This window comes from Babylonia areolata, chromosome 18 (genome assembly GCF_041734735.1).
Source record: "Babylonia areolata isolate BAREFJ2019XMU chromosome 18, ASM4173473v1, whole genome shotgun sequence".
NCBI lineage: Eukaryota > Metazoa > Mollusca > Gastropoda > Neogastropoda > Buccinidae > Babylonia > Babylonia areolata.
In genome coordinates this window covers 51,346,925-51,359,424 of record NC_134893.1, presented here as the reverse complement: position 1 = coordinate 51,359,424, position 12,500 = coordinate 51,346,925, and the positions used below count along the sequence as shown (strand labels likewise).

General features: G+C 40.7%; 2 protein-coding genes across 2 annotated transcripts in view; one reads left to right on the top strand and one right to left on the bottom strand.

The window, feature by feature from the left end:
• The window catches only part of LOC143292050 (uncharacterized), a 16,200-nt gene extending 8,241 nt beyond the window's left edge, over positions 1 to 7,959 (top strand). The window contains exons 2-5 of the mRNA XM_076602222.1: positions 2,878 to 3,110; positions 3,956 to 4,014; positions 5,263 to 5,516; positions 7,220 to 7,959. Coding sequence (XP_076458337.1) covers positions 2,878 to 3,110; positions 3,956 to 4,014; positions 5,263 to 5,516; positions 7,220 to 7,404 — 731 coding nt within the window. The 3' untranslated portion in view covers positions 7,405 to 7,959. The remainder of the gene's footprint in view (positions 1 to 2,877; positions 3,111 to 3,955; positions 4,015 to 5,262; positions 5,517 to 7,219) is intronic.
• Positions 7,960 to 9,576: 1,617 nt separating this feature from the next.
• Positions 9,577 to 12,500, bottom strand: part of LOC143292882 (annexin-B12-like) — a 25,421-nt gene continuing 22,497 nt past the window's right edge. Inside the window, exon 15 of the mRNA XM_076603540.1 lies at positions 9,577 to 12,500. This exon is cut by the window's right edge and continues 2,220 nt beyond it. The gene's annotated coding sequence lies outside the window, so the exon portion shown is untranslated.

The window sequence follows — 12,500 nt, the reverse complement described above, 5'->3', positions numbered from 1 at the left end:
CAGGGCAGTAACGTTGGCTTGTTCAAAGATCAAGGTGTGTGAATGTTATCTGTGTTGCTGCAATACTTTCCCCATACATACCCTACGCCAGGTATACGTTCCCCTCAAGGACTGGTTGCCAGTCCACGCGGGTTCAGCTTGGCAGGTGGTGACTGTCGGTGCTATCAAAGATAAATGACTGTTTGGCTTTTTCCACTGGCTGTTGCCAGATTCTTTTCCCCCTTGCTTTTGCTAGCTGGTGTTGGGAGTTTTGCCGTCTGAGGCCTCTTGCCGAGAAAGCTCTCGAGTGCATTTGTGCCGGGGCTTTACTCCAAAGCGACGTACGCTTTTTAATTAGTATACTTTTTTTTTCTATTCAGTTTTGAAGACGGAAATTTAGAGGAATTTTTTTTTTTTTAAATTTCAAGCAGTGTCATTAGCAAACGAATGCAAATATACCCCCACCCCCACCCACCACGCAATAATGCACAAGAAATATCGCAATTAAAGATTTGTTTGCTTTATTATTACTGCTATCATTTGTAGTAGTAGTAGTAGTAATAGCTCTACTGTTACTAATGGAAAACAGTAAATGGCAGGGAACTTTTAATGGCCGTCTTGAACGCTTTGGTGTGTGGTACCAGCATACACAACTTCTCGAGCTGATTCTTTCGTTGGTCTGTTTTGCAGAATAGCGGTTTTTTGTAGATTACGCCTCATTGATTGCATTAATTCGACCAGTGCTGACTCACCCACGACGCTGGAGTAGTATACATGTATCTCACCGCCTCTCCCGTAACTGAGGAGGAAGGGGGTGGTGGTGGTGAGAATAATTATACAGAAGTCGTCATGAGCTCTTGCCTTCTGTGTGTGTGTGTGTGTGTCCGTCTGTGCGTATATGTGCGTGTGCGCGTTCGTGTGTTTGTCTGCGCGTGCGCATGTATGTAAATGCGTGTGCATGTTATACCTTGCTTCTCCATTGTAACTGGTTCTATAATTGCCTACTCACGTACTTGACCATAGTTACAGACATTTTTTTACCCACTCTCTCTTTCTCTCTCTTTTTCACCCCATATCCCCATGACCCATACCCCCTCCCTCTCTCCTCTTCTCATGTTTTGAGTGAGTCAGCGGACGCGTGGTGACAAACGATTGCTGCTCTTCACCTGTTGGAAGCTTAGGCCGGAGATTAACTTTCTCTCAGTCGACCAGTTAATGGAACATTGTCCCTGGCGCTAAGTGTGTGTGTGTGTGTGTGTGTGTGTGTGTGTGTGTGTGTGTGTGTGTGTGTGTGTGTGCGTGTGTGTGTGTGTGTATGTGTGTGTTTGTGTTGCGAGAAGCCTCAATTAAGTCTCACTCTCGATTCCAGTCCCCACTCCGAAGCTCTGATCTGTCATGCATGGCAAAAATATTATGGTTCAGAGGCCCATTAGACCTAGAATTTTGTTCAGTCGTGCCCATGCCGCATGCCCCTCTACAACTGTCCCTCCCAATGGTCTAAAGATCTGGTTCCACGTTTAGCTCTGAAAACAGTGGCATTGTAGCCAAATCCCTGTATCAATACCAAATTGATTAATGTGTGTATGCATCGGGGGGAGAAATCTTGTGTGGGTGTTCTCGTTGTTATTGGATTGAGCCGTGAGAGGAAACTGTTCGTAAGATTATTATTTGAAGGTAGTGCTGAAGGATAGAAAGTGCATGATGCATTGTTCAGTTACTAACGATTAATTAATGTAATTAGATTAACAGGACAAACTCGTATTCTTTGAATGTATAAACCCACCGGCTCTCCCTAAGTTGATCTGTTTCCTTATATGTATATGTATATATATATATATATATATATATATATATATATATATATATATATGTGTGTGTGTGTGTGTGTGTGTGTGTGTGTGTGTGTGTGTGTGTGTGTGTGTGCGCGTGTGTGTGTGTGTGTGTGTGTGTGTGTGTGTGTGTGTGTGTGTGGTGTACACAAAACATCTGAAGTCTCTCAGTCGAGCACAAAAACACACATTAACCTTCAGCGTGATCTGAAGATGGATGCCTTAACTATCAAAATATTATCTAGCCGTCGAAACTGTGGGTGTGACAAGGTTGTTTTTTTACGAAATTGTGTGGTAGCGACGATGCTGAAACTTAAGTTTACTTGAGGACAGAGGGGGCATGAAACTATTATCTTTGACCAAATCAACTTTAACCAGAGGGAATACACGCTCGAGGGAACACTGGCAGGAATGATTCCACTACCACCACTACTACTACTGCTGCTAATGATGTAATAATAACAACAGCCGGTGATGGTGATGATGATGATATTTGTATTCACATAACGCATTTCCTTTCCGCAGACACATCAAAGAGCTTTCATGCCAGACATTCACACGTATAACTATTATTGATTCTGAATCAAAAGGGATGACAGATAACACTTGTGAACAGATTGTTTAGTCGAGAAACTATGGACAGAAAGAGGGGAGGGGGGTTGGGGCGGGGGGCTACTTTACATGAACGCAGAGCGAATTTAAACATTTTTGAAAACATGAGACAGAGGTGACGGCAAGCAAGGGTTGCTTACAAGCGTGCGTGTGTTTGTGCATGCGCGTGCACATGTAGGCCTACATATGATTATATCGTGTGTGCGTGTGCACGTAGGAACATGTGGTTGAATTATGTGAGTATGCGTGCACGTACAAACATGTGGTCCACGTGAATTATGTGAGTATGCGTACAATGTACTGACATGTTGTCGTATCCATGTGTGTGCGCGCACGTACATACATAGGTCTACATGATCGCATGCCACTTAATTGAACCCATTATAATTTGTTTCCTAAGAAACAATACTAGCCTAACCCACCATATGCACTGTCTTCCATAAATCCCACGGCACAGGTCCTGATGGCCTGGCTGACCAACGGGCGCACGTGCTGCTGGACAAGCGGCCCGTCCACCACTACCACTTCACCAACGAGGGCAGCTACGACACCGACTACCTGTGGAGGCGCACTCCACTGCCCGGCACACCGGTGCACCTCCGGCCCCGCTCGGCCTTCGCCGGGGAGATCGGCTGGCACGCGTCTGTGTGTAGGGACCCCGACCCACCCCGAACTGGTCACCAGATACTGGTAGGATTATCTGGCCTCAAGTTTTCGCTTTAGCTCGAGGTTTTGTTGTTGTTTTCATTACATGTGACTGTAGTTCTGCATAGGCCTATATCAAATAATTATGCGCACATGTGTACCAGTATACGAGTACCATACTGACACACGAACGACAAGGCATATTATCATACGGGCGCGCACGCGCGTGAGTGCGAGCCCAGACCCCCAGGTAAAAATGCACACCCATTGACAGTGCATTCATTCACTAAACACTGACAAGCATATCTGTGGATACAGACGCACTACAACGATTACATTCGCAACCACGCTCATTAATACCCGTACAAAACACGTTCGCGTAATGTTCATTCATGAATTAGGGAGAAAAGTTGATTCATTGATCACGAATTGATGCTGAGTTTTACGTTAAGATGGAATTTTCCTCCCCCCGGCAGTTAGAATGATGTCCCATATGTATACTGTTAAACAACCGCAATGTGATGTCTGCAGCGGTATCGTCTAAAATTTAATCACAATTTGCAAAAAGAGGCAAAATAAACTAAAGAAAGGAAAATTTTCTGCAACGACAATCGAAGAAGTGTTTTGATTCAATTAGTTTCTGATTATAGTTTGAAGCAGCACTGAGTATAGTTTGAAGTTCAATTCTGAGAGGCAAATTGGTAACGAGTAAAAGCCTACCTACTTTCAGACTGGCTATAGGTGTGGGTTTGTGCAAGAACGCTTTTATGTATATCCGTATCCCTTATTTATCAGCACAAATCAAAATTTGTGTTCGTTTCAGACTCAAGCTTTTATGAGAACAGCAATTTGAAAATGTCTTCTCATTGTGGTAATTCTTGTGTTTGTAGATGAGTGAATTCTGGCAACAGAGTAACGATCGTGGTTCGCATCGCTATCAGGATGTGTGGTAAGATATCATTTCATTAATAAAAAAAATTAAATGGGTGGACAACTGCTATAGATCTATGTAATGGACGTAAAATCAATAAGGGTCTTCTTTGGAAAGGTGTAGTTTACCAGTAATGTACTAGGTCTAAATGGCTGTATGATGTCACAAAATGTTTGCAATCCTCTGTAATGTATACATTTTTTTTTCTAGTTTTCTTTTAATATTGATAATGATCACGTCAGTACATGCATGGCAGTGGGATTGGTCGCGGGGCGGAGGAGAGTATGTGTGCATGGGAAAGAAGGGGGGACGGGAAAAATAATGGGAGAAGACAGTGGGCGAATTGATAGAGCGAATGTGGGGCGTATATGGAGAAGAACGCACGCGTGTGAATGCAAAAGGCTGCAAGGGAGCCTGACGAGTTCACTTTTGATGGTTTGTGCCTGTTGACGCCATTATTTTCTTGTGCCTGATAACGTTTTCAGTCTTTTCTTTTCTTTTCTTCCTTTTTATTATGGTTTGATTACCAGCAGTTTTCTTTGAGTCAACACTTATCTTATTATGTTTGAGATGGCAGGAATTAGGATACTGCATCTTCATCAAATGATAATTATCAATATCGTTTTAGTATATCAATTGATGTCTAGTAAAAACAACAACAATAACAACAAACAAACAAAACATACAGATATACATGAATTACCAATGTGACTCTACCAACAATCGATAATCAAATTGACAATTACACGGAAAATACATCAAAATAGACGAATAAATAAATAACTAACTAAATAAAATCAATAAGAAAACAACGTCACGAGAAGCTAAATAAACGCAGGATAAAAGCACCCAAGCCCATAAAGGTAAGCCTGGGAAGCAGAGCAAATGAAGTGGCTGAATGCAGTTAGGCTGCTCTAGTTTAAAACGTGCTAAGCGCGTTAAATAACCAGTGATGTTTTGTCACACAATACTGGGCTCATCCTGGCTGAATGGAAAAAAAAAATCACCCCCCCCAAAACCAACAAAACAACACACACACACACACACACACACACACACCAAAAAAAAAAAAAAAAAAAGCCAAACAAACTACTTAGACTCTATCAGTACAGAACGTGTTAAACGCACTGAATCACCTAAAAGGATGGTTTGCCAGCCATATGCATGTATCATAAAATAGTAGTAATATTTATTCATTTATTTTATTTATTTTTTTATTTGTTTGGTTTGTTTGGGGTTTTTTTGTTTACGCGTGTGTGAAAACAGGTACCCTGGCCCCGGACAAGCGGGCAAACCGGAGCAGAGTTACTATTTTGAGCGATTCCCCACCACCGGCCAACGTCTGCGTCGAGCGCGCACCGCTGTCGGCCTGCGTTCCGCCAATGATAATATGACGTCATCGGGACCAATAGCGTCACAGCCACCACAGCGAGTGCCGTCAGCTACTAGGACCTCGGGTGGTGTCAACATCGTCAGCGTTGAGCAGAGCGAGGATGGCAGAGGGTCCAACACTGATACAGGTAATGAAGACGTGTGTGTGCGTGTGTATGTGAGAGAGAGAGAGAGAGAGAGAGAGAGATTAGTTTTGTCTTTCCTTGAGCTTACTATTTTCCGAAAACGGCTCAAGAGATTGTTGTATTGGGAATGAACGTCAGTGTATACAAAGACGGCTTCCCCAAGCCAAGTCCGGACTCTACCAGTCGGTGCAATTATCTCCCTTCAGTACATAGCGCATCTGCCAATGTTCATTCAAAACTCACCTTTTCCCTCAGCAGTAAGTTCAATTTAGGCAGGTCCACTTCCTTTGCGTTAGCTGTGCTTGACTATGTGTGTATGCATATGTATGTGTACATAACTACATGCATGTATATGAATGTGTATTGTGTGTGCGTGTGTTTAATTAAGTTTGTGCCTTCCTGTGTGTGTGTATGTGTTAGGGTAGCTGTTAGATACCCATGTTTGTTAAAATGTATGTATGCAGTGTGTGTGTGTGTGTGTGTGTGTAGTCACATTTTGGTGTGTGTATGCAACATAGATGTAATGTTTTATGTTAACAAAAGCATTTTTGTAATGCACCCAGAGCAGATTTCTGGATAGTGTGCTATATAAGTATCCATTATTATTATTATTATTATTAAAGGTTAATATTTGACCTTAATGACATTCGCTCAAATTTGGGGCTTGACATTTTGTATTAATTTATTTTGCGACTTATTTTCCTTCTCCAAATGGTGTCGTGGGAGAATCGCTTAGGTATTGGAATTTTGATCCTGTCTTCACCAGTGATCTGGGTCCAAGGCCTCGTTTCAGCATGGTGTGTCCTTGGGACAGACACGTTGGTATTCCTCAGTCCACCCAGGGTACCTGTCTTAAGTTGGGGAAGGTTAGAATGGCGGAGGGAGAGGATTGAGCCCCTTCTGTCCATGCTGAGCCCTGGAAACGGGATATGAATTTACTGCCGACGGGCGCAACAGTCAAGTGGTTAAAGCGTTGGATTGTCAATCTGAGGGTCCCGGGTTCGAATCATGGTGACGGCGCCTGGTGGGTAAAGGGTGGAGATTTTTACGATCTCCCAGGTCAACGTATGTGCAGACCTGCAAGTGCCTGAACCCCCTTCGTGTGTATATGCAAGCAGAAGATCAAAAACGCACGTTAAAGGTCCTGTAATCCATGTCAGCGTTCGGTGGGTTATGGAAACAAGAACATACCCCAGCATGCACACCCCCGAAAACGGAGTATGGCTGCCTACATGGCGGGGTAAAAACGGTCATACACGTAAAAGCCCACTCGTGTGCATACGAGTGAACGCAGAAGAAGAAGAAGAATTTACTGCCCTATTAATGACAAAATGCTATGGGTCTTTAACCATAGCGTTTTCCTTTCTCTGTTGTTGCGGTACTTTGATCTATTGTTTGACGAGATCGAAACCTTTCTTTTCTGTCTTGAGTTGCCCGTTGAAGCCATTCTGGTCTTGTCTGGCATATGTCATCCCACCATCTTAACTCCCTGTGCACAGAAGTCAATGGTAGTGGTGGGTGGGTTTGGCTTTGGTTTCAATGTCTGAAATGTCATGGTCATGTGGTTTTCTTTTATTTTCGCTTTTGACTCATTAACACTCACTCGACATTCATCAAGTGGCAACCAAACTAAAAATGGTAATTTGCCGATGTCCTGCCTATGTATAAAATATCATGGTAATGTGATTTTCTTTTTCTTGCGACAGGTGCCGATTCATCTGCACTCACTCATCATTCATCAGGAGGCAACCAAACTAAAAATGGTACTTTGCTGAAGTCCCGCCAGAGCTCTCCCATTCAAAGACGAATGCCAGAAGATACTAGCAGCAGCAGTCACACCACATACCAACGTCTGCCATCGCCACCATCATCACAGACGCATCAACCTTAAAAGCTGTTTCAGATTAACCCATTGCTCTTCATATTTGCTTTTGATAACTTTGAATTTGAAGACTGGTGTGCCTTTAATCTTTTTTTCTTTTTTTTTTTTTCTCTTTTTTTAAACACACGGAAATGTGAAGTAGAAAATGTGGAGTACTTTCCTCAGTTACAAATTTTTGAAAACTTTGACTGGCGTTAGTGGAAAAAAAATTGAATCCCTATTCCTAGAAGAGAATCCTATATCTGTGTGCTGTGTTATATGTTGTTACAAGAACCTCTTCCATTTCATATAGCTTACATAGATAAGTCAACATGCTTTGAAACCTTCTTGAAACAAACTTTGATATGGCTTATTTTATTCACTCTAAACCTAAAATACATCAGAATGATGTACCCATCTTACATAATCTTCCAAAGATTTTGTTGTAAATAATAGACTTATTTTGAAATCGGGTAAGAGGTATTTGGGGAAGAAGGTATGGATGGGAAGAAAGGGTATGGAATGCATTTGATTTTAAAATACTGCTTCAAGTGAACATTCAAAAAGAAAAGAAATGCACCCTGAGTTTATGTTCACTTCTTTTTTTCCCCTTTTCTCTGCTTATGTTGCTTTATCATCATTACAATTTCTAGTTATAGCCCAGCCAACGACACAGAGCTGTTTCAAAGCTGAAACCACTGTTAATACAGACCCTGACAGGGCAAGCACGATATGGTTTGCTGTTTGGATCAATGCCGACAACACAGGGCCATGTCAAGGCTGAAACCACTATTAATACAGACCCTGTCAGGGTAAGCATGATAAGGTTTGCTGTTCGGATCAAGGCTGACTACAAGTGGCCACTTCAAAACTGAAATCACTGTTAATACAGACTCTGACAGGGCAAGCATAATAAGGTTTGCTGTTCAGATCTATGCTAACAACACGGGGCATGTCAAGGCCGGAACCCCTGTTAATACAGACCCTGACAGGGCAAGCATAAGGTTTGCTGTTCGGATCTATGCTGACAACACAGGGCATGTCAAGGCTGGAACCACTGTTAATACAGACCCTGACAGGGCAAGCATAAGGTTTGCTGTTCAGATCTATGCCGACGACACAGGGCATGTCAAAGCTGAAACCACTGTTAATACAGACCCTGACAGGGTAGGCATGATAACATTTGCTGTTCGGATCAATGCCTTGAGGAAACAAACCAAACAAAGAAGATGGTAAATTTCAGAAGCTGGATGTCCCAAAGCATTAGGGAGAAAAACGTCTAATTTGAAACTACACAGGTGACCAATCTTTGGAAATCTTCCCTTTTAACAATCTTCCCATCTGAAGGTAAACCTAACAAAATTAGCAGAAATAACCTACATCAAATAGCAAACTACCTGTGTGTTTCCTAGGCTGCAGCTCACCATGTTCACTTTATTCTACAAATACATATTTCACAAGACAAACCTACTTTTTTTACCCAGCTATTTAGCAATACTCCCTTTTTAACGGTAGGAAGCCTTCAAAAACCTACCCACTGAAAGAACACCAAGAAAAACACTGTTTTGGGATGGTGGGTGGAAGAGGAGCCACATAGAGAGGTGAAAACACGTTAAAGTTGGCCAGTTAAAGTTCAGAGAATCTATAATGATACGTTCCTAGCATGACTGGAGGCAAATGTACTATCGTTGAACATAGATGACAAACAGCAAATAGAACAAGTCATAAACACAAGACAACAGATACCAAATTACTGGATCATCAAAAAAAAAAAAAACCCACAGAAAAACAAACCAACCAAAAACCCCACACAAATTCATCCAAGAAATGAGCAACATTCCATTTCAGTTCATAATTTGTTCTCTTCAACTGAAATAATTACTTAACAAAGTGAACAAAGAAGGGGAAAAGCATCTACTGATACATAACACATGCCCAAGTTTATTTCACATCCAGATTAAATGTGTTATCTGCTAATTAACTGGCATATCACACATGAAAAAAAACAACAAACCAACAACACAAACAATACGCAGTGTCACATAGTTCACACCCTATCTAATAGCTACACATGATATTAACATATCCAAGCTTAAAGGAGGATAGGAAAAAAAAGCACCAACCAAAAAAACAAGCCCAGCAAAAATAACTATTGCTATATATGTAAACATGCAAAAAGGCTACATATGAGTTAGTTATTATTATATATATCATTATTCAATCCCTGATAATTTTTTGGAAGAGGTTAAAACATCACACTAGACAGTTCAGTCTGCTCAAATATTGCATTTGTTTTTGAAAATCCTGAAGCAAAATCACAAAGTGTCATGCCTTAAAGATCGCAAACAGCAGTTATGATTTACCCACCCATGTTGTTTGACGCTGGCTGTAATCGTCGTATTATATTCCTAGGGATGAAATGTGTGAAGTCTGCCCAAACTTCCACCTTGTATGTACACATACATTTCTGTAAAAATCAATGGACATATTCAATACAGGCTTGCAACTTGCAGATAGCAGTACATTGCAAAGAACTAATCATCAAGTGTCTCATGGCATCTTACACCTGACCAGCGCAATCCCTGATGCAGACTTTACTATATTCTGTAGAACGACCACTTCTCTTACATACACACTCACACTGGACTGTCAATCGACATGGCTAGCAGCCAATACCTTAATTAACATAGTGCGTTTCCTACACTCATGCTGACTGATCAAATTGTCACACCAACTGGAGCCAAGAGCTCCACGATGCACCATGTCAAGGCGAGACACTGGTGGGATAACCAGCCATAAGAAAGTCGAAGAGCATTGATCTCAATCGAGACAAAATCAACATTACCAAATAGGCTGAACGAACACAGCCACAAAAAAATCGGTCCCGTTGCGGAACAGCTGAGAAAGACGAAAGGGGAACAGATGAGAATAATTCATCTTGATTACAACTACAAGACCCTTCCCCATACACCCCCAACTCCTACCAGCGCCCCCTTTCAGATAGTGCAAGGCAAAAAGCACGGTCTTGTGTGCAAGGCAACCTGCGCCTGAAAAAGATTGGATCATGAGGAAATCAAACAGGCAAGCCAGGCTTGAGGCAGACAGCTAACAACTGCATGAAGGAACAACACAGAAAGCCATGTTCAGAGCAAATGGATATTAACAAAATTAATACATAGAAATCAGAGGAAAGAACATCTTGTACCAATGCAGGCCAAAAAAACCCAAAACAAACATCCAACATTTTACTCCACTGTAGGTGGATATAAATTATTTAGCATGATACATTTAACATCAAATGTGTACAAAAAATTTTGAATAGTTATGATTAAAAAAAAAAGAAAAAAATATGGAAAAAGATCATTGGAATAAAACAGGAAGATCATCAACAACCATGGGGAAAAAAAGGAAAATGTTTCCCAAATCTGCCGAACACACAAAGAAAAGTATGTATTGTTGTTTCCCATGTCTGCCTAACATGTGAAAGAAAAGTATGTATTGTCCTGCAGGAGCTTTGTCAAAAACTCAAATAAGAAGCAACAATGTTTCAGCACACATGCACCTGATGAGAGATTCATCATCAACAAATCTTTTTCAGAACAGGAAAGAGAAGATGAAAAATGCCCAGACACCAAACATATTTCATCTTGCATTCATACTTAAAAAAAAAAAAAAAAATTCCCTCTCAAGAAATTTATTATTGTTTACCAACACTCGAAGAAATCCCCTACCACCTGCAACATAGAAAAAAAATCAAAGAAATCTCACCTCTTTTGAGGGCATAGTATGCACAGTGATGTACATCTTTATCACAGGAAAAATAAAACCACCATGAAGATTTATATAAATACATAAATCCAAAAACAAAAGTGCAAAACAAAGCAACATGAGTGTAAAACTAAAAGAAAAAAAAAGAGAGAAAAAGGACACAGCAGTCTACCCAAAACTTTGTGCATGTCCTGACATAATCATTTTCTCAGCATCTGATGCCCATCCAATGATATGACCTAAGACACCATGCCATCACAATTCAACAACATCATGACAAAGATAAAGCACTGAATAAGGAAAGCCTCAAATGCATCTCCATCAAATTACAGCACAGCTTCTAAGTGCCATGAAGCCAACAGGATCTCATCATTTTGGTGTTGAGTTACAAACAATATTTACACAGTGATCCATAACTAGATACAATAACAAACATGAAAGGAAAGCGTCGTTATAAATGAACTGGAAATAGACAATTTATAATATAAAAAAAAAAGAAGAAAATACGCAAAACAGATTTGTGACACAATTAAAATCAGATGTGGCGCACATAAAACCACTTCCACCATTCAACATTGCCATACCACATGATCATGACACTTTTTTTCCTTCTTCTTTTTTTTTTTTTTTTTTAACGTATCTGGTGTGAACATTTATCCCCAATGCCAAGCAGAAAGGTCAGACCGTATGATGTTACTGAGGTCAGAAGATGACAACATTCTTCATTTGTTAAGAAGACTCCCTGGCAAACAGTAATGTGGAACTCCACAACTGTCAGTACATCATAATGCTAATCTGAGGACAGTCTATGCTTGTCCTATGGACTAGTCAAAACAAAAAATCATCTTTATATGACCTGTAAATCCATGAGGCGTACTATCCACCTTTCCCACTACAACGCTGTTGTATTGTACATAAACTCTGTAATGTCTCAATCGCTACTGTTCTTTCTCAGATGACATCCTATTCATGAAAACTGAAAAAAGTTTTGTATTCTGCAGAGTGAGTGATGTATTCCGCAGAATATATAAAGTTAAGATTATCTAGACTGGGCACAAACAATTTCACAAAATGTGAACTGCAGAATAAATAAACTATAAAGTTAAGATGATATAGACTGGGCACAAACAAATTCACAAAATGTGAACTGCACCTTAATGCAGAAACAAACAAAAAAAAGGGGGGGAAAAAAATCACAGGGAAAGTATGATAGCCACATCAGAAAATGCAGCATTTTCAAGACTGTCATAAGAAACTCTCCCCATCAGCACTCACACTGCTGCCATTTAAAATGACTTTTGTCAAGTGAATTTGTTCCACTACTAGCCGCCCCAATATGCAGTTAGCAACTGACAAGA